The following is a 27,875-nucleotide window of genomic DNA, read 5'->3' on the forward strand; positions in this document are numbered from 1 at the left end:
CTTGATTTCCCCTCTGGCCGCTCGTTCCTAGTTGCTGCCTACCAACAGGTTCTTCTCAAATCTTTACTGTCCTTCTCTCCGCAGAGCCCTGCACTGGGTCACACCTCAGATGCTTTGCGTCCCTGTTAATGAAGAAATTCCTGAAGTGTCTGATATGGTGGTGAAAGCAATTACAGGTCAGTGAAACAGAACATTTACATTTGGATGATTTTCCCTTTAAGTTAACATTATGTTTTATAAACCCATACTTACTTCAGTGAGCAAAAAGATAGTAAAGTATTTCTGAAATACTGACTGCCAAAGATATATTGGAATGTGGCAAAACTGATTTGCAAGAGTTTTATGAATTTAAAGCATTCTGATTAACAGATAAGCTACTTTTTTCTTCACTTTTCATGACACAGGTCTCTTGTTCCTTGGATAATTGAACTAAACTAAGATCAAATACGACTAGGGTAAATTTCTTAAAACTCAGTTGTATTTATATATTCAAAATAAGGTTGGAGAGAAGGAGGGAATTGGTGAAGCAAGGTGATCCCCAAGCTAGATTGGTTGCCTCTAATTGGTTGTTAATCAGAGATGAGCTTTGAGTTATTTTTCTGGTATGTTCAGGAAGTGCATGAGGTGCCCTAAATTGATGTGGCTCCGCCCTGCTGGACAAGTCCAGGCACCTGATAAGGTTGTTCTTATTCATAGGAATAATCCAGCAGAAATGCAACACAAACATTTAGAACACAAAAACAAGAAAGAAATAAAAAGAACTCCTAATGGAGAAGACATCCTACCCTGGCCAACTTCTCCTTCATTAAGGAGAAGAGTTGGAAAGAGTCGCTCATTTAGAGATTGTTAATGAAATTCTGGTGGGAAGGAGAGTGGGCCCCAGATAGTAGCAGTGTTGGAGGTAGGCTATTAAGTAGGTTCCTTTAGTTGTAAGACTCAGACTCACTCAAGCAACAGGAAGAAATGGGGATTTGCTTAAGGTATTATCAGGGTTGAAGGCGAGGCAGGATTCACTGAAATAGCTCCAAGGCCTCTCTAGAGACTGGGTTATCTGCTGTTAATGCAATTCATTCACTTTCTCAGGTTCTGCTTCTCTTTGTATATTTTTCCATTTCAACTTGTTATTAAATGAATTATTGTCTTTAATTTCCCACACAGAGTCTAATGGGCATAGCTGAATACTGTCATCTTTGTTGTTCAAAGGTTCTTCTGCCAGGCTGTGTCATACGGCCAGTGAATTGAGTTCTTTGGGTCAAAGCCCACCCCTACCCCTACCTTTTGCTCAGGGGACATTGTAAGAGATTGAAGGTGACAGCCTCTCAAACCCTGGATGTGGAACTTTTAGTCTTTTATCAAGTTCAAGACCAACTGGTTTATGTTTAAAAACTCTGCAGGAATTTATGTTGAGAACTATTTTCTGAAAAGCCACAGGACAGACCTTGCAAAACCAGAAACCATAAGTACCCAACTGTTGTTTACTTAAAAACAGGATTAAGAAAGAGGATTTCAATACATAAACAGTTTGTTAATATAATATGAAAGGTAAAGGTTTTCTCTCCAGGCACCTGAGATGGAGTTTGAAGAGATCATTTTGATAGTAAAAATTCAGCCACATAATTGTAAAAACCTTTTTACTTTCTCATTTCTTGGATTTGACATTTTGCCAATCCAAGTGCAGACATATTCTGAGCTCCAAAGGTTATGTCATCACTTTCTTCCTAATGTAAAATTGTCAGCCTAAGCACAGGAGTATTTAGAGAGGACAGTCTATAATAATCATCTTTTGTAATAAAAGTAACTGTCTTAAATATGGAGAAAGCAGTTAAATTTCTCCAAGTCATCCCTCTGCTGCTCATCTGCACTGTCAGTTTGGTTTATAAACACTGCGTGAGGCCCTTTCCATTGTAGTGGACACTGGCGTCTACAGGGCGGAGGCGGGGGCACTGCTAAACATCCTGCCACAGGACAGCGTGACAGCACAGAGCTTTCCAGCCCCGATGTCAGTAGTGCCCAGGCTGGGAAAACATAACCTAGAAGCACAGACTACTTTGTTTCAAAACTCCATTAAAAATAAGTCTGGATACCCACTAAGATAGAGTAGCCACACTCAACCTGGTCATTCCTACTCATTAGAAGTAACAGCCTTGGCCAGTGGACAGAACAATTGTCTGAGAACTCTGAAAAGTAAATCCCATAGTAGCAGGCAGATTGGGGAGGGAAGTCTTCACTAGAAGAACAACTAATGTAATGGTGACTTTCCTCTTTTGCTTGTTTTTCCTCTTGTATCTCCTAGGTTAGACTTTAGGGCAGTGCGAATGGTGGAAGTGCATGCTGGGGTGCGTGGGTTCAAAAGAGTTGCAACAAAAAAACTTTCAGGCTGAAGGGTTTTTAGGAAGGGTGTGGAGGGGTAGCTGGATGAGGAAGAGTCTCAGGGAAATTCCTTGGATTTGGGGTTTTATTCTCCTTCTGATCTCTTCCTCTCTCTATTCCTGGCCCTGCCCCTTGGCAGTGGAAGCAACACATGCATCCAGATGAAGAATAACTTATTTTTTATTTACTTTAAAACATGAACAAGAAAATGGTTAAATGTTTAAAATAGAGAATAAGCCCTATCTGGTACAGGTCAGTGGATTGAGGTCTGCAAACCAAAGGGTCACTGGTTGGATTCCTAGTCAGGGCACATGCCTGGGTTGTGGGCCAGGTCCCCAGTAGGGGGTGCACAAGAGGCAGCCACACATAGATGTTTCTCTCCTCTTCTTCCCTTCCCCTCTCTCTAAAATAAATAAATAAAAATCTTTATTAAAAAATACATAGAGAATAAAAATCAACAATAAAAGGCTGAATAGGGTAAATGAAAGTGGAAAAAATGGTAAAAAACAAAAATTTCCCCAGTATCTCTTTTGTAATAATGTCTATTTAAATAGAAAAAGAAAAATACTGACCAATATGGATGCATAGGTAGATACACTTTGCCTCCTCGCACAACCAAAAGAAGGGCAACAACAAATTTAAAAACAAAAAAAATAACCAGAACTGCCAGAAAATTGAACTGTATGAAAGTCCAACAACCAAGGAGTTAAAGAAGAAACATTCATTCAGACTAGTAGGAGGGGCCAAGATGGGCAGCCAGGGCGGATAGAATGTGCAGCAAGGCTGTGGCTGGCCAACCGGGTCAAGCAAGGCAGTGGCTGGAGGACTGGGCAGCCCCACGTTTACATGCAGATAAACTGCGGGGAACAACCGGGGAGCAAGACAGACTGCACAACCCAGAGTTCCAGTGCAGGGAAGTAAAGCCTCAAAACTTCTGCCAGTAAAAATCTGTGGAGGTTACAGGGGGAGATACTCCCAGCGGAGAAACCCACAGGGTCCTAGAATGTGCACAAACCTACCCACCCACCCAGAATCAGCACCACAATGCAGCACGTGGGTTGCCCCACCCAGGCAAATACCTAAGGCTCTGCCGCTTACAAGATAACAGCTGCGCCGTGACAAAAAATTATGACCCAAATGAAAGAACAGATCAAAGTTCCAAAAATAGAACTAAGCAATGAAGAGATAGCCAACCTAGCAGATGTAGAGTTCAAAACACTGGTAATCAGGATGCTCATAGAAATGGTTGAGTATGGTTGCAAAATAGAGGAAAAAGTAAAGGCTATGCAAAGTGAAATAAAGAAAAATATACAGGGAACCAACAGTGAAGGGAAGGGACCTGGGATTCAAATCAACTATTTGGAACAGAAGGAAGAAATAAACATTCAACCAGAACAAAATAGAAAAACAAGAATTCAAAAAAATGAGGAGAGGCTTAGGAACCTCCAGGACAACTTTAAATGTTCCAACATCTGAATCATAGGGGTGCCAGAAGAAGAAGAAGAAGAGCACGAAAAGGAAAACTTATTTGAAAACATAATGAAGGAGTACTTCCCCAATCTGGCAAAGGAAATAGACTTCCAAGAATTCCAGGAAGCTCAGAGAGTCCCAAAGGAGTTAGACCCAAGGGAGCACACACCAAGACACATCATAATTACATCACTCAAGATTAAAGATAAGGAGAGAATCTTAGAAGCAGCAAGAGAAAAGGAGACAGTTACCTACAAAGGAGTTCCCATAAGACTTTCAACTGATTTCTCAAAAGAAAGCTTGCAGGCAAGAAGGGGCTAGAAAGACGTATTCCAAGTCATGAAAGGCAAGGACCTACATCCAAGATTACTCTATCCAGCAAAGCTATCATTTAGAATGGAAGGGCAGATAAAGTGTTTCCCAGATAAGGTCAAGTTAAAGGAGTTCATCATTACCAAACCCTTATTATATGAAATGTTAAAGGGACTTATCTAAGAAAAAGAAGAAGATCAAAACTATGAACAGTAAAATGACAACAGACTCACAACTCTCAACAACCGAACCTCAAAAACAAAAACTAAGCAAACAGCTAGAACAGGAACAGAATCACAGAAATGGAGATCACGTGGAGGGTTGTCAGCAGGGAGTGGGGTGGGGGAGAGTGGGGGAAAAGGCACAGGGAATAAGAAGCATAAATGGTAGGTACAAAATAGACAGGGGGAGGTTAAGAATGGTATAGGAAATGGAGACGCCAAAGAACTTATACGTATGACCCATGGACATGCACTAAGGAGGGGGAGGTGAATGCTTGTAGGAGGGGGCAGTGCAGGGTGGAGGGGAATAAAGGGGAGAAAAAAGTGGGATAACTGTAATAGCATAATCAATAAAATATATTAAAATAGACTGAGACATAGTAACATATAATCCAGAAATAAAAAATTAAAAACTAATAATAAGTGAAGATTATATAATTCACAAAATAGGTGTATAAATAGAGGGAATAAAAGCATTAGTGAGTTTAATAAAGGCCTCAGCACTGCCTAGAATTTCTGTCCCCCACACGTGGATGGTGGTCGTGTAAGGGTCCTCAGGGAGCTTACTCAGGGATAGGAGCTGGCCCGTACCATCCTGTCACCTAAATCAGAAACTTATTCCTGCTCATGGCAAGAATTGTGTCAAGTTCAGCTGCCTCGGCTCTTTTCTTTGACAATATTCCAGATGGCGAGCATATATGTGCCTCCAAAGGCACGTTCCCTCCCCTTGCGTGCATTGTTCTGGCACTGAGTTTGTACCCAGCTTGTCCTCACCACCTCCTAGTGCTTGTGACAGTGGTGTGTACGTGTAAGGGCCTGGCAGTGGGACTTAGTGGCAGTGAAGAGCAGTGAAATACTTTTTTTCTGATAAATAAAATGTTTATGAGATTGCATTTATACCCTTGCTTTATCCTCTCTGCTAGTGGAGATCTCCATGCTGTCAGGATTGGCCATAGAGGTGTGATGAGTTTCAGCAGCTGTATTTTTACATCCAGTAGAAAGACTATTTGTATAATCGCCACATTGCTAAAAAGCAGTATGCAAATTGAGGGTTTCTAAACTGAGTTTTACAGTGTATTAAGAAGCAGTAAAGAGACTCTTCATTTCTCTATGGAACTTATAAGTAGTTTGACTCATGGTCATGAGTTTTACGAGCTGGTGTTTACTGTTTTTGCGAACTGAATTTTTTATGCACTACATTAACTGGTGGAGGGGGTTTAGCGAGGTTACCCCAGCAACTTAATAGGAAAAAGTGGTTCTTCTAATGCTTCTGTTACGTAATTATTTTCTCATTGGAAGCAGTATCCTTTCTGTTTTATAGATATTATTGAAATGGATTCGAAGCGTGTGCCTAGAGATAAGCTGGCCTGCATCACCAAGTGCAGCAAGCACATCTTCAACGCCATCAAGATCACCAAGAACGAGCCGGCCTCAGCCGATGACTTCCTACCCACTCTCATCTACATTGTTCTGAAGGGTAACCCCCCGCGCCTTCAGTCTAATATTCAGTATATCACCCGCTTCTGCAACCCAAGCCGGTTGATGACTGGGGAGGATGGCTACTATTTCACCAATCTGGTAAGTATTTTTTGTGTTATGGAGAAGGACCATGAAGGTATTTATTTTAGGGATATGATGGGTCACTCACAGGCCCATGACAGGTGAACGCTCCTGAGTTGAGGAGTCCGTGTAACTGCAGGTGCTTGTTTGGTGTCACAGAGCACACGTGACCAGGCCGTGCAAGCACGCCACCTCCCAACACTTGACCAGACACTGTGGCTCTCTACGGGGAACACGATGGCCACACGGAGGGACTCTGCTGCTGTTGGCCAGCGCTCCTCAGGGCCCTGGGTGTCACAGCCATTCACTTAGTGGGTCATTTCAACCATGAATAAGACAGATCCTAAACTTTGATTCCTTTTATTAGAAGATTTAACCTGTATTTCTACAAGGTACCTCCTAGAACTAAATATTGAGATATTTTTAAGAAAAGGCCAGTTTAGTGGATGTGAAATGATTTTCAGGTATTGTTTTGTTACAGTGCTAATTGATTCTAGGCAAGGCAGTAAAATACATATATCTAAATTATAAGGCCGAATACTTCCTTTTGCTGACCACTAAACTGCATGTTTGCTTAGACTAGATTCACTGTCGAGCCAATGAATTCGAGCCTCAGACACCTCGTGTGCTTGTGTCCTGTGCTGGAAGTTGGTCAGGGTGATGGGGATAGGAAGCCGGGGGACATGCAGAATTGTTTCCGGCACATTGTCTAAAAAGACAGGTACTGGAGTCTCCAAGTCTCCAGAAATTGGTTGTGATTTATTTTCACACCCTAAATATGTATTCACTTTTGTACCTAATTTTGTCTGTCTTCTTTTTCCCTTTTAAGTGGGTTCCCAAAAGCATATGAGCTTCAGGTCCCTCAAAACCTGGGCGAGCTCTTGTTACTCATCACCCTCAGCCATTGTGCCCCGCCCACCAGCACCTGGGGAGTGTGGTTTGCAGGTGGAGGGACTTAGGAGTGCTTTTTCCGAATGGATGCTTGGTCCATTATTTGGAGCACCATATTTTTTAACATAAGTGGAATATGTGCTTGATCACTGGAAAGAGCCTTTTGGACTCAGCTGTGATCTGGAGAGGATTAGACCATCTGGAAATCCTGAGCAGCATGGAGATGGAGGGACAGGGTAGTAAGAGGAAATGAAGCAAGACTAGGAGATGTTTGAGGGGAGCCCTCGTTGTTGAAACTGGAGGTGCTGGTTCTCTTACACTCTGCAGCTTCCCAGCACCTGGACCTACAGCCTTTACTATGTTGGCACCTTCTCTTTTCATCCTGTTCATGCCTGACTCTGTCAGCTTCTGTTCTCCTTTATCCGGTGAACCTGCTCTAGCAAAAGTGAGAAATCTGCCAGTTGCCAAACCCCACGGGGAGCTCTCAGTCTTCATCTCACTTAACACGCTTGATGGCTCCTTTGCTCTTGAATTGAGGTCCCTTGGCTTCCACAGAGCCACCCCTTCTTGTCTCTCTGTGGGCTTTGTGTCCTCTGCTTCCTCTTGAGTTGTGTTGCTCCCTAGGGTTCTGTTCTCTGTGCATCTCTCCCCCTAGGCTGTCTCCTCTGGTCACAGCTCTGCTGGTCACCTGTATAGTGATGACCCACAGGTTTGTGTCACCTGTTTTGACCTTGCACTGAGCTCCACTTTCAGCTACTTGTTGTGCCTCAAGTTTAATTTGTTCAAAATTGAAACTGCTTCCCCATCAGATGGTTTTTTCTTTTCTCTATACAGTTGATCCTTGAACAACATGGGTTTGAACTGTACGGGTCTACTTATGTGCAGATTTTTGCAATAAATATTGTAACTGAATTTTCTCTTCCCTACAATTTTCTTAGTAAATTTTTTCTCTAATTTATTATTGTAAAAATATAGTACATGATAAATATAACATACAAAGTATGTGTTAATCGACTGTTTATGTTACGGGTAAGACGTCTAGTCAACAGCAGGCTATTAGTAGTTAAGTGTGGGGGTACTCAGAAGTTGCATACGGATTTTTTACTTCATGGTGGTTGGTGCCCCTCACCCTGCATTGTGTGCGGGTCAGCTGTGCACTCTTTCCATTAGTGGCAATATTATATATTCATTCACCTACACCAGGAATGTTAGGGTCATTTTAGATTCCTCCTCTCTCCAGGTAATGGGCTTCAGTGAGTCCACACACACAGTTTGAACCCATTTGGAAGGGTCAGATGGGCACATTCTCATCAGATGAATCAATTGCAATAGATTTGCTGAATATTTCTGAAAGAGATAATTTGCTTTTTTATGAGTAATCATGTGGGATCCTGTGAATGAGTTTCTCAGCTATTTCCCTATTATAGAGCACATTTTTCTTGTGAAAAAACTTATTTTGAATATGAAAATGGTGCATGCTCCTTATAGAAAGATTCAGTCAGTATAAAAAAGTACAACTGGCAGAGACCTGTTTCACTGAGTGCTTGTCCTAGTATTTCTGTACTACTAATTGTTGCCACTTATTCATTGCTTATGAACGAAGCATGTTACATGTGTTATGGTGTTTAATTCTCAGAATAAATCTGGGTGGAATTTCCCCCATTTTCCTCATATGGAAATCTCACAGAGCTTAGGTAATTTTCCTAGCGTCCCACAGCTCTTGGCTGCCAAGTGACAGAGGTGACAACTCAGGTTGTCTTGTTTCAAAACTTGTTCTTTTAACCATGTGATTACAATAGCTCTTTGAGGACTGGTGATCTGTGTGCCACAGTGGTCCCTGGGGACACACCCAGTGTCTGACGCTGCCCAAGTAGGCAGTGTAGGCCCCCCAGACCTCAGAAGGGAATGGTTTGTATTCTTTTTTCTTATTGCTGTTCTGATTGGGTGCTTTTTGCTTCCTTATGTTCCAAATCGCTGATTTGATTCTCGGCTCCATCTACTCTACTGTTGATTCCCTGTAAATTATCTTTATTTCAATTAGTGTATCCTTCATTTCTGACTGGTGCTTTTTTATGTTGTTGAGGTCTTCATTAAGTTCATTGAGCATCCTTATGACCAGTATTATATGAAATATTAAAGGGTCTTCTTTAAGAAGAGGAAGATCAAAAATATGAACAATAAAATAGCAATAAATAGATATTTATCAACAGTTGAATCTAAAAAACAAAATAAATGAACAAGCAAAACAGAAACAGAATCATTGGTACAGTGAACATTTTGATGGTTGTCAAGTGGGAGGCGGTTGGGGGTGGGTGGAGAGGTTGAAGGGATTCAGAAGTACATGTTGGCAGTTAAGGAACAGTCACGAGTATGTACAGCACAGCCTAGGGCATGTAGTCAGTCATAGTCCGATAACTATCAGACTGTGGTGTCCGATAGTTATGTATGGTGTCAGATGGGTGTGAGATTTATCGGGATAATCCCTTATTAAGTGATGCAATGTCTGATTACTTGGGTGTATACTGAAACTAATACAGGGTCCAGCACAAAGAACCCCCCCCTTTAATTACAAAAACCCTTTATTACAAAATCATAAGTATGTAATTCTGTAACATAACAGTATCACAGTCAAGCACAATATATGACATTTTAGGTAAAATGTTCAAATTAAAACTATAAATTATTACACCCATAGTATCACCCTACCAACCACACTCAAGCAGGCGTTACTTCTGCTGGTATAATAGTGTATGTCAACTGTAATTGATAATAAAAAACGATTAAATAATTTTTTTAAAAATGGAAATGCTGTTATAGGGTGTGCCCCCCAGGTACTTGGCCCTGGAGCTCCCGGCCGCAACAGTGGTTCCTGTGCCCGCAACATGGCAGGGAAGTGGAGAGTCTGACTTGAAGGAGTTGTTCGGTTTTTGTCTGCAGGAAGCTCTGGGGCAGCCAGTGTAGAACAAACGCTGAAGGTGCCTCCTCAGATACTTCACTCTGTTCACGACCTTAGCACCTTTGAACAACCTAAGTAGGGAACCAAATTTCCGACAGTTGAGCTCAGTGGGAGTTAGCAATTAGATTTTCTTTTTAAGGAAGAAATGAATTGTTTCATGTGACAGCATAAAGGAAACGCGATTGGCTATGAGTTGGTAGTTTTTAAAGCTAAAGTCCATGGAGGTTCATTAGACTATTTTGTCTACTTTTGCTGCAGTTTTAAATTCTCCGTAGTAAGAGGATTTAAAAAAACCTGTTTGAATGTTTGTAGCTTTCCTCATATGACTATAATAAATAACATTCTCTTATTTTTGTAGTGCTGTGCTGTGGCTTTCATTGAGAAATTAGACGCCCAGTCTTTGAATTTAAGCCAGGAAGATTTTGATCGATACATGTCTGGCCAGACTTCTCCCAGAAAGCAAGAATCTGAGAATTGGTCTCCTGATGCTTGTGTAGGTGTCAAGCAAATGTATAAGAACTTGGATCTCCTATCTCAGTTGAATGAACGACAGGAAAGGATTATGAATGAAGCCAAGAAACTTGAAAAAGACCTAATAGATTGGACGGATGGAATTGCAAAAAAGGTTCAAGACATTGTTGAGAAATGTCCACTTGAAATTAAACCCCCAAATCAGTCGTTAGCAGCTATTGACTCTGAAAATGTTGAAAATGATAAACTTCCTCCACCGTTACAACCTCAGGTCTATGCGGGATGATAAAAATGCACAAGGATGGTATTTATTTGAACCTAAATTGTAGGCAGCCCTTACTACAGTCCACTGACCGAGATATAGAATATAACTTCAGTGTTTATAAATGTCAGAATTTTTAAAGGTACAGTTTGTGAGGATTGTTTTTGTTTGTTATGTTTTCCTGGCAGGGGAAGCTTAGTAAATAATAAAGTACTATTTATTTGAGTTACTGAGATAGATTCATTTAAGGCTTGTGTGAAGATTTTGTCTAAATCTGTTTTTTTCCATGGTTTTCCTATGTGCTTCCTTGTGGTAGTAGTCAGTGTGGGTTAGACTGGGGTAAATAATTGCCTCTTTAAGGGTAAAACAAATGAATGCTACAAAAATGTATGTTTAAGGGAATTCAATGGTACCACTACTCTGTAATTTGAAATAATTTTATAATTGTAAAGATAAAAGATATATTGATAAGTATATAAAATTGTAAATATGTAAAGAAAAGGAATGGTGTGTGCTGTGCATGGCATTTCATGTGTTCACTTTCTTTGTTCTTTAAAATAGTAGATTGAATGTTTGCCTTTAACACCACTGTATTTGGTCTGCCCAGTAAAGTGAATGTAGAAGCGTGCAGACATACTCCCCTCTAAGTGTTGACTCCATCTTTAACACCATGGTAACCCTGACTCTGAGGTCCTGTATAGCCAGAGACTAGGACACTATTGAGGTTCAGGATAACTCAGGTCACATAAAGTCGCTGTTCAGTATAGTCCATTGAAGACTTTGATCCAAGCTTCTCGTACTTCTTTCCTCTGTGCATTCAGCAAACATTTATTGAGCTTGCTCTGGGTCAGAGGGCGGAGGCATGAGCGGGGCCCTGCTGGTGGGAGCTAAGATGCAGGGGGTACCTTTCGCTTCCATAGAGGACTTTTGATTTTGTGGACAAGCCAGACACATGTCATATAAACCTCTCTTAGGGTTCCTCAACCTCAGTACTGTTGACATTTGGGGCCTGAAGGGTTTTTGTTGTGGGGGCTGCCCTGTAAATTGTAGGGTGTTTAGCAACATCTCCAGCCTCCATACCCACTAGATGCTAGTAGTACCCGCCATGGTAGTGAGAAACCATCTTCAGACATTGTTACCCAGGCTGTCACCCAGGTGTGGGGCAGGTGGGGGGGCTCAATTAACCACTGGTCTCTTTTGTAAGCAAGAGTTCTTCTGGCGGTTAACAGGACGTAACCAAAGACTACTGCATTGAATGCACAGTATGTTAACTGATACCCCTTTCAGTGAGGCCGTACAGCCACCGTCAGTGTGGAACTTCTAATTCTAATGTAGCCTCCATTTGTGATCCTCCTTCCCATCAGCGATTTCTGCGCATCGCCCGTGTGCCTGCGGAACGGCGTCATTCTCAGAGCACCATTCTTGAACAAGGTCACATCACACAGTTTCCTTTGCTTTCCCAATACAGCTTGCTCATAGTGTACCACAATGTAGTGCAGTAACTTTGAAATAAAGCAGGGTAAGTATAAGCTTTTCATCCTTTATATTTACATATAAAATCCATCAAGTTGACACATCTGTTGTCATAAAGCGCTGAAGACATGAAGCACTTCACTGAGTCAGCTGATCACCAAGTTCAAACGGAATGGACTGAGTTACCATCAAATACCAATGAGAATTCGTTCTTAGAATCTGCTCTTAGAAACGTGGGCCCAGTTGATTTTCATAGAGAGCTTCCCTGCTTTTTTCTTTTCTATGTACTTTCTAGGTGCTAATCCAGATATGCACATTCTTAATTCTGGGAGTAAATAGTTCTTTTAGTCATCGTACTTTATGTTTGTTAAATAAAATGTGCATATCTGCCTCCCACTAAAGCTGTCTTTTGGTTTCTTACATATCTTTAAAGCACTTTGTTGAACTGACTTTGCACATATCATATTGGCTGAATTCTTCAGGTATGGGCTATGGCCCAGGAAGAGGCTTAAATTTCTCTTAAGCAAGTCAGCATCGGTGCTGTGGCCAGAGTTTCTGTTTTCTTATCCAGGAAGTGTTGATATTTTATGTACTGGAAGTATGATTAGAATAAACCTTTGGAGCAGAAGTCCTTATCAATAAAGTTTCATGATCCATTACTCTTCCAAAATTTGGTTCTTCATCTTAGGAAAATAAATGTACATTATTGTTTTCATGTTAAAAAGGTTTCCCTTTTGAGCCATAGACATCATTGTCATACTTTGAAAAATTAGAGACATTCGATTAAAAAAAATAACAACAGAAGGATGTTTGCTCTCACTACAGTTACACTGCTCTGAAAGTTTTACCCAAGGCACTCGGTCTTCAAGCAGAAATAAAGGTAGAGGAGAAAAGGAGTTAATCTAATAGAGAGCTCTTACAGCCTGGTGCTTGAGGACATAAACTTGAGCTAGAATGTTTTAATTTGGTTTTGAATTTTGACTCTGCCACTCGCCTTATTAGCTCTTTGGCCTTGGGCAGGTCTCTCACGGTTCACATACCTCTCTGAACTGGGAATAAGAATAGTCCATGCTTCAAGGGGTGGTTGTGAGAAATAAATGACTCAGGACACTACCTAGCACTGCTAAGTGCTCAAGTGATAGCTATTATTTGCAGGTGATTTTTCTATGTAGAATACCTAACAGTTGATATTGAAACAATTACTAAATTTCACTAGTGAGCTATGACATGTGAGAATAGCCATTAAAAGTAACTGCCAAATTACTTTTCTATATCTCATTACTAGCCAGTTAGTAAATATAATGGGAAAATTTATTCACAATAGAAACATACAAGTCACCTAGAGTTAACGAGAGCTTTTGGGACTTATGTGAAAAGAAATTACAGAGGCTTCCAGTCAAGATGCCAACATAGGCAAACATGGCTCGCCTCTTCTCACAACCACATCAAAATTACATGAAAACACAACAACCATCACTCATGAACATCAGAAATTGAGTTGAATGGGAGTGTTGACAACTACAGAATTGAAACCACCTCCATCCAGACTGGTAGGAGAGGCACTGATGTGGAACAGGCTAACCCCACACCCATGTGGATAAAAATTTGAGAGGGATATCTCAGAAGCAAGGAGTCCCAGACCCACACCAGACCCTCCAGCCCAGGATTCCAGCGCCAGGAAGGTAAGTCCCTACAACTTAGGGCTGCAAACCCCAGCGGGGATTGAGTTGGTGGAGGAGTCTGCTGGAACCCTAAGCAGTTTCTCTTGGGGAATCCACACGTGGACTCACCTATTCAGACTTACTCCCTCTGAGCTCCAGCACCGGAGTGGCAGCCTGAAGGGCACCAGTGGTACACAGGGAGACTGAAGTGTTTGGCGTCAGGGTGAGCAGAAGCCATTGTCCCTTTGCTGAGCCCTCCCTCCCCACAGAGCTGGTAGACTGATGCCATATCTGAGACTCCATCAACCTGGTTAAAACCATGTGACCCACCTTGGAGATGCAAAGAGACCCAACTTTCAGGCCCACCCAAGCTGCTTTTCCATAAGATTGGCCTTTGCTCCTAAATCCTATCAAACAAGCAACAGCTGGCTTCAGTGAGCCCTAGCAGCAGCCAGATCAGTCACAGTTTGGCATCACTTGGGAATCTCCAAGCCAGCACAAGTAGCAGCCATCTTACAGCTCAGGCAGGGTGCCCCAGGCAAAACAGGTTGGGGCTGACCTTGGGTGCACCACCTGGGAAACCTCAGGGCCAATGCACCCAGTGTGCAGCTATAGACCATGTCAGAGCACCACCACCCTGCCTGTCCCTGCACAGCTGATCCTCCTTGGAGGGCGGAGGTTGGTGATCAGTGGTCACAGCCAATCCTTGCAGCTGACTGGCCTGGGCAAATCCCTCCCATTGATCTGCCAATAGCAACCAAGTCTCAACTATAAGAGGAGGGTGTACTCAGCCCACACAAAGAGCACACCTCCAGTACCCAGCTTGGGTGATAGGAGAGACTGTGCCACTGGACCCTATAGGACACCTACTACGTTAGGGCACACTACCAAGATACAAAGTCAGAGCAGCTCTGCCTAATACAAAGAAACAAACACATACGGGCTGCCAAAACAAGGGGACAAATATGGCCCAAATGAAAGAACAGATCAAATCTCCAGAAAAAGAGCTAAATGCAATGGAGATAAGCAATCTATCAGATTCAGAATTCAAAATACTGTTTATAAGGATGCTCAGTGAACTTAGTGAGGACCTCAGCAGCATATAAAACACCCAGTCAGAAATGAAGGATATGCTAATTGAAATAACAATTTACAGGGAAACCACAGTAGAATAAATGAAGCCAAGAATCAAATCGATGATTTGGAAGATAAGGAAACAGAAAAAACAAAACAACCATGCAGAACAACAAAAAGAAAAGTGAATCCAAAAAAATGAGGATAGTATAAACAGCCTCTGGAACAACTTTAAGAGGTCTAACATTTGCTTCACAGGGGTATCAGAAGGAGAAGGCAAAGAGCAAGGAATTGGAAATCTATCTGAAAAAACAGTGAAAGAAAACTTTCCTGATTTGGTGAAGGAAATAAACTTGCAAGCCCAGAAAGTGCAGAGAGTCCCAATTATGATGGATGCAAAGAGGCCCACTCCAAGACACAACATTATTTAAAGGCCAAAGGTTAAATATAAAGAGAGACTCTTAAAAGTAAGACAACCCTGGCTGGTGTGTCTCAGTGGATTGAATGCCGGCCTGCGAATCAAAGGGTCACCAGTTCAATTCCCGGTCAGGGCACATGCCTGAGTTTCAGGCCAGGTCCCCAGTAGGGGGCTCATGAGAGGCAACCACACACTGATGTTCCTCTTCCTCTCTTTCTCCCTGCCTTCCCCTCTGTCTAAAAATAAATAAATAAAAGCAAGAGAAAAGAAGTTAGTTATCATAAGGTTGCCAGATGGAAGGGGGAAAGAGGAGAATGGGTGAAGAGGTGAGGGGATTAAGAAGTACAATAGGTTACAGAATAACCATGGGGATGGAAAGTATAGTATAGGAAATGGAATAGCCAGAGAACCTACACATGACCCATGGACATGAACAATGGTGTGGGGATTGCCTGAGGGATTGGGGGGTGCTGGGTAGAAGGGGGCAAAGGGATGAATATCAGGAGAACTGTAATAGCATGATCAAATATAATTTACGAAAGGAAATTACAAAATTGAGTAAGAAACAAAAGAATAGAGAGAAATACACAGGGGCTTTGTCGTTGCATAAGGTCGTGGGCTCAGAAGGTCCCGGGCTCAGAAGGTCCCTGTGCTTGGGCTTTAACATTTTGTCTTTGCCACCTTGAAATTCTTAATTTCATCTCTGAATCTGTGTTTTTAAGTGGTCTCATAGGACAATGCAGCATACAGTGGGGGAGGGGCTTGGAGCCTCATATCACACACACCCCTACCTCCTGTCATCCCACAAAATGGTTCCTGGTCTCCCTGCTCCCACCCTGTGGTCCGTCTAGCCAGAGCCTGGACACTCAGACACTGAGTGGGGCTGGGTGTGCGTGCCTGCGGCGTCTTGGGGCAGAGCATGGCGGCACATCTGGTGGGTAGCTGGCTGAGAGCTGCACTCAGTCACTGGGGGAAGGGACACATCTCATGCCCACTGTTGACCCAGCATGCTTTTTGGAGAAAGGACTGGATCCAGGGCTGGGAATGGAAAAAAAAAAAAAAACAAAAACAAGGATTGAGAGACATCTTATATGGTCCAGAAGTAAGAAAATACTTTAATGAGAATATCTCAATAGGACACAGGAATCAGCTTGAAAGGGCTCCCACTGACCAAATTGGGCCAGTTTGAACAACAACAACAACAACAACAACAAAACTGCACAGCGTTTAATTGTGAAAAACATTGAATAAATATTGTTTTAAAAAATAAAACACCCCTCTTGTATTGGAGTTTCCCATTATTTCAACCCATTTGGGAAGAACTATAGCTGGCACCTAAATGATGGAGAGAAAGTCTTCTTCACAGAAAAGAAAAATGCTAGTAAATGTAAAAAAATAATAACATAATTTTTAAAACATTGCTTTAGCCCAGGACTGATGATTTCATTGGTGAATTCTACCATTTAAAGAATTAACATCAATCCTTCTCAAACTCTTCTAAAAAACTTAGAGAAGAAAACACTTCCTAATTCATGCCAACGAGGCCAGCATCACCCTGATACCAAACCCAGATAAAGACACTACAAGAAAACTAGAGACCAATTTCCCTGATGAACATAGATGCAAAAATTCTCAACAAAATGTTAGCAAACCTAGTTTAACCACACTTTGAAAGGATTATATTCCATGACCAAGTAGGATTTGTTCCGGGAATGCAAGAATGGTTCAACACATTCCATGCAACACATCACATTAACAGAATGAGGGGGAAACATAAGATCATTTCAAATGATGCAGAAAATTTTGTTAGATAACAAAATTGAATACCATCCATGATAACAAAAAACACCCAGTAAACTAGGAATAGAAGGAAACTACCACAACATAGTAAAAGGCATACTGTATATTAAAAAAAAAAAAAAAAAAGTAACTCTGTCCTCAATGGTGAAGGACACAGCTTTTCCTCTAAGACCAGGAAGAAGACAAACATGCCTGCTTTCACCACTTCTATGCAGGATGACACATATGTTGGAATTATCTGACAAGAATTTTAAAGATACTATCATAACAATACATCATGAGAAAGATGAACTTGCTTGAAAGAGTAGGAAATCCCAGCAAAATAATCAAAGATATTTTTAGAAATGGAAATATTAGAGCTGAAAATTATAATAACTGAAATTTTGTTAAAACTCATTGTTGGGCTGGCTCCATTGGAGATGACAGAAGAATTAATCTTTGAACTGAAAATAGGTCAATAGAAATTAATCTGAGCAACAGGGAGAAAATAGACTGAAAAAAATGGATGTAGCCTCTGGGATAATAAGGAAAGATTTAGCATTCTTGTCATTGGAGTCCCAGAAAGAAAGAAGAAAAAAAAATTATGGCTAAAACATATTTAAATTGTGGCTGAAAGTTTACCAAATTTGGCCAATGGCATAAACCTATGTATTCCAGAAGCTACATGAACCCGAAACAGAACCCAATGAAACTATTCAAAGACATGTCTCAGAAAATCTTGAGGTGGTCAGCATTGCCTATAGTAGAACAATGATTTGGATGACATTGGATTTCTCATTAGAAACCATGGAGGCCAGAAGGCAATGCTGCCAAGGACGTGGAGACTGTGGATCACTCCTACAATCCTGATGGAAATGCGATATAGCTACTCTAGACATAGTTTGGCTACATTTTATAAACCTACCATGTAATCATCACACAAAACCCACCGAATGCATTGCTGGGCATTTATCTCATCACAAAGAAATGAAAACTTAGGGTTTACACAAAAACATGTACACAAATCCCCGTAGCACCTAGCCACACACACACACTGGAAACAATCCAAATATCCTTCAGTGGGAGAATGTTTAAACAAACTGTAGTACATTTATATAATGAATACTCCTCAATAAGAAGAGCTAAACTATTGATACAATAGCTTGGATGTACCTTAAGGGACGGATATATACTGAATGCAAAATTCAGTCCCAGAAGGTTACATACTGTATAATTGCATATATGTGTGTGGTGTGTGTGTGTGCACACACACCACACACATGTTACATGTGTGTATGCATGTGTGTGCATGTACACACAAGTATGCATGTATGTATTTAAACATTGTAGAGATGGAGAACAAATCAGGGGTTTACAGGGGTTCAGAATGGGTTGAGGAGGGAGCGGAGTGCTATAAAAGGGCAGCATGATGGGTCTTTTTCGTGTGAAGCTGTTCTCTATCTTGACTATTATGGTGATTGTACAAGTTTACACGTGATAAAATTGCATCGAACCAAACCATGAATGATGTTGTGCAAAGCTGGTGAGGTCTGTATAAAATATGTGTATTGTTTAGTGTAAAGTTCCTGATTGTGGAATCATACCATAGTTATGCAAGATGTAACTTTTGGGAAAAATTGGGTGAAAAGTACATGGGATCTCTATTATTTCTTACTCCTGCATGTGACCTAGCATTTATCTCAAAACAAAAAGTTGGCTTTTTAAAGTCAAATCATGTGGAAACAAGCCCAAATCCATCAAGTGATGAATGAATAAGTTTTTTAAAAGTGGAATATTAGCCCTGGCTGGTGTAGCTCAGTGGATTGAGCAGTGGCCTGTGAGCCAAAGGGTCGCTGGTTCAATTCCCAGTCAGGGCACATGTCTGGGTTGCAGGCGAGGTTCCCAGTTGAGAGCAAGCTACAGGCAACCACACATCAATGTTTCTCTCCTTCTCTTTCTCCCTGCCTCTCTCTCTTTCTAAAAATAAATAAAAATCTTTTCAAAAAGTGAAACATTAATCATCCATAAAAAGAAGGAAATACTGATATATTCTATAACAAAGATAATGTTGTGCTAAGTGATGGAGAAAGAAATCAAACACCAAATACACATAATGTATGATCCCATTTATATAAAATGTACAGAACAGGCAAATCCATAGAGACAGAAAGCAGATTAGTGTGCTCGGGGCTGGGTGGAGGAGAGAAAGGGAAGTGACTGCTAATGAGCACAGGGCTTCTTTCTGGGGTGACGAAAATGTTCTGGAATAAAATAGTGATGGTGGTTTTACAATCTCATGAATATGCTCAAAACACTGAAGTATACACTTTAAAAGGATGAATTTTATGATGAGTTATATTTCAATAAAGCATTAAAATATCAGAATAGTGCATGGTTAACATGTAAAACTTTCAAACAAGTCCTCCAGGCTGAATTGTGGTGTTTAGTTTAAGGCTTGTCTTTACTATTACCTGAAGTGGATGTGCTTCATGTATGATGCACTGTACAGGATTTTAGCAGCTTTTCTTTTGTTTTCTTCAAAGTTCCCCTGGTGATTTTGTTAAAATGTTTATAGGAATAAACATTTGCAAAGAGGAAAAGGGTTTCTACCTATGCCTCCATCTTGCCCAAAGGCATAGGTAGAAACCCTTCGCTTCCTCGCACAACCAAAAGGAGGATAACAACCAATCTAAAATCAATAAACAACCAAAAGCGTCAGAAAATCAAACTGCATAGAACTCTGACAACCAAGGAATTAAAGAAAAAACCAGAACAACCAGACTGGTAAGGGGGCGTGGACTGTGCAGGCCGACTCAGAAAAACCACGGAGAGGTGGCTGAGGGGCGGGGCTGGCTGCCACCAGTGGGCTGAGCAGTAGCGACTGACTTAAGGGGAAAACTGAGACTCAGAGCTGACTGTGGGCTATGGCTGTGGTTACCCCTGTGGGAGTTTCTCCCAGTCTCACCTGAGAGTTGAAAAGTGCACTAGAGACAAGCAGGCAAACTGCACTGTTCCCTCTCTGGTCCCTCCCACAGGCAGCCTGCAGCACAGCAAGGAGGGTTGCCCTGCCCAGGTGTATACCTAAGGCCCCACCCCCTTACAACCTATCAGCTGCGCCAAGACAAAGAAATATGGCCCAAATGCAAGAACAGAGCAAAACCTCAGAAGTAAGCGATGAGGAGATTGCCAACCCATCTGATGGAGAATTCAAAGTCCTGGTAATCAAAATGCTCACAAAACTGATTGAGCTTGGTTGGGAAATGAAAGAACAAATGAAAAATACTCAAAATGAAATAAAGCAAAATATTCAGGGAACCAACAGTAACAGGAAGGAAACAAGGACTCAAAGAAACGATTTGGAACAAAAGGGAAAAATAAACATCCTACAGGAACAGAATGAAGAAACAAGAATTCAAAAAAATGAAGAGAGGCTTACAAATCTCTGGGACAACCTGAAATATTCCAATATCCGAATTTTAGGGGTGCCAGAAGGAGAAGAACAACAGCAAGAAATTAAAAACTTATTTGAACAAATAATGAAGGAGAACTTCCCCAATCTGGTGAAGGAAATAGACTCCCAGGAAGTCCAGGAAGCCCAGAGAGTCCCAAGAAGTTGGACCCAAAGAGGAACACACCAGGGCACATCATCATTAAGTTACCCAAGATTAAAGATAAAGAAAGAATCCTAAAAGCAGCAAGAGAAAAGGAGACAGTTACCTAGAAAGGAGTTCCCATTAGATTCAGGTGATTTCTCAAAACAAATCTTGCAGGCAGGAAGGGGCTGGAAAGAAGTACTGTGAAATCATGAAAGGCAAGGACCTACATCCAAGATTGCTCTATCCAGAAAAGCTTTCATTTGGGATGGAAGGGCAGTTAAAGTGCTTCCCAGATGAGGTGAAGTTAAAGAAGTTCATCATTACCAAGCTCTTATTATAGGAAATGTTAAAGGGACTTATCTAAGAAAAAGAAGATCAAAACTATGAACAGTAAAATGACAAAAAAAACTCACAACTATCAACAAGTGAGCCTAAAAGAAAAGAAAAACAATGAAAACAAAAACTAAGCAAACAACCAGAACAGGAACAGAATCAGAGAAATGGATGTCACATGGAGGGGTTTCAGGGGAGGGGGAGGAGAGGAATAGTGGGAAAAGGTAGAGGGAAGAGGAAGCATAATTGGTAGGCATTAAATAGATTAAGAGAGATAAAAACTGGTATAGGAAACAGAGGACTCAAAGAACTTATATGAACAACCCATGGACATGAACTAAGGGGGGAGAATACTGGAAGGTTGAGGGGAGCAGGGTAGAGGAAGGATAAAGGGGGAAAAATTGGAAAAATTGTAATAACATAATCAATAATAATAGAAAAAAATAGAAAGAAGAGAGACGGGGGAAAGGGACTGGCACATGTAAAGAGCCCAAATATATTGAGTCAAGTCTCTGGAGTGTGACAGGAGGCTGAGGAGCATAGCGGAAGCAGATGTTTGGGGCCCCTAGAAGCCACGCTGAAGGTCGGACTTCACTTGGCAGGCACTGGGCAACCATTGAAACATCTCACCAGCACAGGGATAGATTTGTGCTATAGAGAGATCTTGGCCAGTAGAGGACGGGCTGGATGTGGAGGCTGCTGCAGTGGTGCAGGTGGGTGGTGCTGGTGGCCTGGGCAGTGACTATGAGGGTGGGACATTGGGAGGAGAAGCAACAGGACTTGGGAATGAAAAGAGTGAAGGCGATGTTTCTACTTTTCACAGTTGGTTGGCTGGTTCTGTTCATATAATGAAGAACCAAGAGCAGGCTGTGGGGGAGATTGTTTGGGCAATTTGAAGCACCAGTGAGGCTCCCAAGGCGAAGTATGGACTGGGCAGTGGGCACATGGGTCTGGAGCTCAGGAGGGAGGTCTGGGATATAGGTGTGGGGCCTTCAGGACTTAAAAGCCTGTGAGAGCTGCGGGAAGAGATGCCATTCAAGGGAAGATGGCCTGGGACAGAATATCCTGGAAGCTGAGAGAGAAGTAGTCAGCATCAAAACCAGACGAGACTCGAAATGTTAAACAGAGTTACCATTTGAATCGGCAATTCCATTCCCAGTGTATACACAGGAGAACTGAAAGCATAGGCCCACACAGAAACTTGTACAAGGATGTTCATAGCAGCATTATTTGTAATAACCAAAAAGTGGAAACAACCCAAAGGTCCGACAACAGATGAAAGGATAAACTGAATGCAGTTTTATCCATACAGTGGCATATTACTCAGTCACAAAAAGGGACGAAGTACTGACACATGCTACAATGTGGATGAACCTTGAAAACATATTAAATGAAAGTTGCCAGTCAAAAAGAAAGAAAGAAATTTGTTATCAAAGAGTACAAATATAAATGGAAAGTAAATAAGCACTTTGTAGTGAAGGATGCTAGATATTTGGTCTTTTTTTGCTTAAATAAAAATAATTATGTAGTAGAAAAAATATATTGTATATATACCATCAATGAACAGGTAGAGATCAAATATAAAATACAATATTATTTACAAATGCTCAAGAATCAACACATTAATGCAATAATTTTCAACCCTTTTCATTTCATGGCATACATAAACATTATTAACATTCTGCAGCATACCAAAAAAATTTTTTTGCCAATCTGAGAAAAAAAAGATACAATTTTTATTTATTCACACTGGACAGCTATTGTTGTGTTGGCTGTTGCCATTTTTTAAATTTGACAATCTAAGGGAAAAGAGGTCAATGCCCCTGACTAAATAGTCAGGTACTGCATGTTTTAAAAATCTTACAGCATACCAGTGTCCATGGCATACCAGTTGAAAATTGCTGTATTAGGGTATAAATATAACAAGGCATGATACACTTCTGATGAAGATGGCGGAGTAGGTAAATGCTGAGCTTGCCTCCTTTCACAGCTACGACAAAATTACAATGAAATTATAAACAATCATCATGGAGAACCACCTGAAGGCTAGCTGAACAGAAGTCCTATTACTAAGGATATAAAGAAGAAGCCACATCAAGACTGGTAAGAGGGTGGAGACCCAGAACTGGCAGGTCCCACACCCATGGTGTGGCAGTTAAAAACCAGGAGGGACATAGCTGCTGTGGATTTACCTCCTGAGGAGCAGGGATTCCCAGCCCTATGCTCAGTTCCCCATCCTGCGATAGCAGTGCTGGGAAGAAGAGTCCCCACAACAGCTGGCTGTAAAAACCAGCAGGAACTGGATGACTGAGACGGAGGGCTGCTAAAGACTGAGGTGCTACAGGTCTTAAAGGGACTGTGCACAAACTCAGGCAGTCTGAGCTCCAGCAAATGGACAGCAGCTTGAAAAGCACCAGGGGCATATGGGGAGATGAACTGACCAGCTTCAGAGTGAGGGTTGGAGGGGCAGAGGGCTGAGCAACACTATCTGGGAGAGAAGTGCTGACAGGCACCATTGTTCCTTTGATGAGTGGCCCCTGCCGCCCAGCTATTCAGACACCTGCAGGCCCCAAATCTGAGCTGTCCATTAACGTGGCTAACTCACTTTGCCCCACCCCGGTGATTCCCTAAGGCTCTGCACCACGCAACTGGCCCACCCATCCTGGGCCTCCATCAGCAGCTCCTCCAAACAAATGGCTGCCTGGGCTCATGCTAGGCATGAAACTCTTTCAAAGGCCCACAAACCCCAAACAAGCAGCAGCTGGACTCAGTGTGCCCTGTAACCCTTGCTAAGTGGCTCCAGGTAGAGATTGGTATCAACTTGTAAGTACCATCACGTGGCCTCCAGCCTGGCATAAGTGATGCCAAGTCTTGGCTTGGAATGTAGCTTCAACAAGCACCCATAGGCCCAGCAGAGATGGACTTAGTTCACATTGTGGAACTCACCGATACATCCCAAGCTTGGCACCAGTGACAGCTACCTTGGGTTCACAGCATACCTTATCCTGAGTACCTCCAAGCCCAGCACAAGAGACAGCGAAATGCAGATCACTTTGTCGCTCTTAGCAGGCAGCCCCAAGTTGGGCACAAGTGGTGGCTGAACTTGGCTTGCACTGGAGCCCCTACCAAGAGGCTGCAGACCCAACACACTTGGTGGCCACTTTCAGACCATGCTGGAGCACCACTGAAACACCTCCAAAAACAATACACCCAGAGGGAAAACGTGGGTGGCACTAGACTCCCACTGATGGACCTCCTCCATGGGGTCAACCCTTGGAGAACAGCGTGTCTGCAGTAGTCATGGCTACCACTAACAACCAGTCAGCCTGGGGATAAACACGTTCCCTGTTGAGCCCACATCAACAAGTGTTCAACGACAGTGTGAGGAGACACACAACCACACATGACATGCACCTGGAGCACCTGAGCTGGTGCTCCTACCTAAAGCTACACCTCCTATATAAAGATACTCTGCCAAGACTGGGAGACATAACAGATTGACCTAATACATAAAAACAAGCTCAGGAAGTCAGTCAAAAAGAGGAGACAAAAAAAAAAGTGTCTGAACCGAAAGAAAAGGACAAAACTCCAGAAAGAGAACTAAACAAAATGGAGTTAAGTGATCTATCAGAGGCAGAGTTCAAAACACTGGTTATAAAGATACTCAATGGAGAAGGGAAAGGAAGAGATAAATTCAGTGAGAACTTCAATAAAGAAATAGAAAATGTCAGTGGAGATAGAAAACATAAGAAAGAATAAGTGAAGAATACAATAACTGAAATGAAGAACACATTAGATGAAATCAGCAGTAGATTAGATGAAGAACAGGATCGAATTAGGAATCTGGATGACAAGGTAGTGGAAAACACCCAGTCAGAACAGCAAAAAGAAAAAAGAACTTTAAAAAAGTAGGACAGTTTAAGGGACCTCTGGGATGACCCTAATAGCAACATTCTCATCATAAGATTACCAGATGAAGAAGAGAAAGAGAAAGGGATTGAAAATCTATTTGAGAAATAGTGAAGAAAAATTTTCCTAACCTGGAAAAGGAAACAGACATACAAGTCCAGAAGTGCAGAGAGTCTAAACAAGATTAAACCAAGACGCCCACACCAAGACACATTAAAATTAAAATGCCCAAGGTTAAAAACAATGAGAGAAAATTAAAAGAATCAAGAAAAAATCAGTCAGTTATAGACAAGGGAGCTCTCATGAGACTATCAGCTGATTTCTCAACAGAAACTCCGCAGGGCAGAAGGGACTGGCACAAAACATTCAGTGATAGTTTCCCAGACAAGAAAAAGCTAAGAGTTCATCACCAGTAAACCGGCACTATGAGAAATGTTGAAAGGACTTCTTTAAGAAAAAAGATCGAATATATAAATAAGAAAATAGAGAAAAGAAAAAATTGCTCACTCATGAAAGCACTTAGTAAAAGCAATAGATCAACCAAGTATAAAGCTACTAAAAAGGTGAAAAGGCAAAAGTAGGATGACCATGTGTGTTTACAACAAAAACTTAAGGGATATCACAAGTCATATGTACAAGAAGTAAAAAATAATGACAAAAACATAAATGTGGATGAGGAAGGTAAATATGGCAGTGATTTTAGAATGTTAGAACTTCGCCAAACATCAACTTAAAATATATTACTATAAAAAGAGCTCGGTATATATGAAGCACATGGTAACAACAAGCCAAAAATCTTCAAGAGATACACAAGAAATAAAGAAAAAGGAATCCAAACTCAACACTATAAAAGCCCTCAACATGTAAGACAGTAAGAGAATAAGAAAGGAACAGGGAAGAACAACATAAACAATCAGATAACAATACAAATAGCAATAATTACATACTCATCAATAATTACTTTAAATGTAAATGGACTAAATGCTGTAGTCAAATAACAAAAAACAAGACCTGTGCATGTGCTGCCTACAAGAAACCCACTTCACATCCAAAGACACACATGGAGACTGAAAGTAAAGGGATGGAGAAAGATATTTTGTACAAATACAAAGGAAAAAAACCCCAGTTTGGTAACTATACTTGCATGAGGCAAAATAAACTTTAAAACAAAGGCTGTATAAAGGGACAAAGACATTTCATAATGGTAACAGGATCAATCTGATACGAGGATACCTCTTGTAGTGTGTGTGCACACAGCGTGGGAACACCCAAATAAAGCAAGTCTTGGTGGGCATAAAGGGAGAGATCGACGGTGATACAGTCATAGTAGGAGACTTTGACACCCCATTGACATCAAAGAATACATCATCCAGACAGAAAATCAACAAGGATACAGTGGCCTTAAATGCCACATTAGACCACAGAGATTTAATTTATATTTTTAGAACATTTCATTCCAGAGCAGCAGAATATACATTTTTTTCAAGTGCACATGGAACATTTTTCAGAATAGACCACATGTTGGGCCACAAAATAAGTCTCAATAAATTTAAGATTGAAACCGTATCAAGCAACTTTTCCAATCACAATGATATGAAACAGAAATCAGTTACAAGGAAAAAAACATGAAAAATACAAAAACATATGGAGACTAACATCATGCTACTAAACAATGAATGGGTTAACAATGAGATCAAGGAGGAAATCAACAGATATCTGTCAGCTATAACATACACACACATGCACACACACACACTAAAACCTTACCATCTGTGACAACATAGACCTAAAGGGTATTATGCTAAATGAAATAAGTCAGAGAACAACAAATACCATATAATTTCACTTATAAATGGAATAAAAAAACCAAAATAAGTTTAGAAACGAAAACAAAAACTCATAAATAGAGAGAAGAAATTGATTGTTGCCAGATGGGATGGATTCGGGAGGATGGGAGAAACAAGTGAAGGGATTAAGAAGTACAAATTACCAGCTATAAAAACAGTCACAGTACCGCATAGGGAATATAGTCAATAATGTTGTAACAATAAGGTTTGGCATCAGGTGGGTCGTAGATGTATCTGGGTGATAACTTTGTAAATTATATAAATGGCTAGTCACTCTGTTTTACACCGGAAACCAATATAACATTTTTTTGTCAAATGTAGTTAAAAACATAGTACATGCTTCGGACATCTGTGCTGAATACAGCAAATGCCAATGAAGCAATCAGGAAAGAGCCAAAGCAAATGGAGAGACATACTGTGCTCAGAGACTGGAATGTCCAGTGTGGTAAAGATGCCAGTTCCCCCACAACCAATTTGCAGGGTTAATGCAGTTTCTGGCAATACTCAGCAAAAATTTTTGTACATATAAATGAATTTATACTAAAATTGGTATGATAAAGAAAAGGATTTAGAACAACCAAACAAATTTTAGAAAGAAGGATAAAGATGAAGGAATCACTTTATCTAATTTTAAGATTTGCTATTAGATAATTAAGTCAGTTTTAGTATTAGTTGAGGTACAGACACATAGATCAATGGAACAGAATAAAGAACATAAATTGGACACATACAAGTATGGCCAATTGATTTTTTTTCCAACTGATTTTTGACAAAGGTGTAAAAACAATGGAATGGAAGAAGGATAGACTGGCAACTAAAGGTGTTGTAGTAACTGGATATTTATAGGGAAAAAATGAACTTGTACCTAATTATATGTGTCATAACTTCTATAGTACTTTTAGAGGGAAACAGAAAATCTTTGGAAGCCTAGGGCTAGGCCAGGAGTTCTTAGACGTGACACCAGAAGTGCGATCCATAAAAGAAAAAAGATTGATAAATGGAACTTAATCAAAATATAAAACTTTTGATCTATGAAGGACCCTGTTAACAGAAAGGAAGTACAAGCTAGAGACAGCAAAAAAGTTTTTGAAAATCACATAACCAAGGAACGACTAATATCCATGATATATAATGAACACTCTAAACTCAACAATTAAAAAAGAATTCAATTGGAAAATGGCCAAGACATGAACAGAAACCTAGCCAGGAAGACACATACAAGACGGTTTAATGGGAAAAACACAGTTTGTTTGTTTTTTCAGTAAATAGTGC

The 27,875-nt window shown here is 41.0% G+C and overlaps 1 protein-coding gene across 3 annotated transcripts in view; it reads left to right on the plus strand.

Annotated features, from left to right (window-relative positions):
• RABGEF1 (RAB guanine nucleotide exchange factor 1) overlaps positions 1-10,771 on the plus strand; it is a 62,451-nt gene extending 51,680 nt beyond the window's left edge. For all 3 annotated transcript variants that reach the window (XM_024571332.4, XM_053929744.2, XM_071222298.1), the window contains 3 exons: positions 85-176; positions 5,695-5,951; positions 10,139-10,771. In XM_024571332.4, the coding sequence (XP_024427100.1) occupies positions 85-176; positions 5,695-5,951; positions 10,139-10,537 (748 nt within the window). In that variant the 3' untranslated portion in view covers positions 10,538-10,771. The remainder of the gene's footprint in view (positions 1-84; positions 177-5,694; positions 5,952-10,138) is intronic.
• The last annotated feature ends 17,104 nt before the right edge of the window (positions 10,772-27,875 follow it).

The sequence above is a fragment of the Desmodus rotundus genome, chromosome 1 (genome assembly GCF_022682495.2).
Source record: "Desmodus rotundus isolate HL8 chromosome 1, HLdesRot8A.1, whole genome shotgun sequence".
NCBI lineage: Eukaryota > Metazoa > Chordata > Mammalia > Chiroptera > Phyllostomidae > Desmodus > Desmodus rotundus.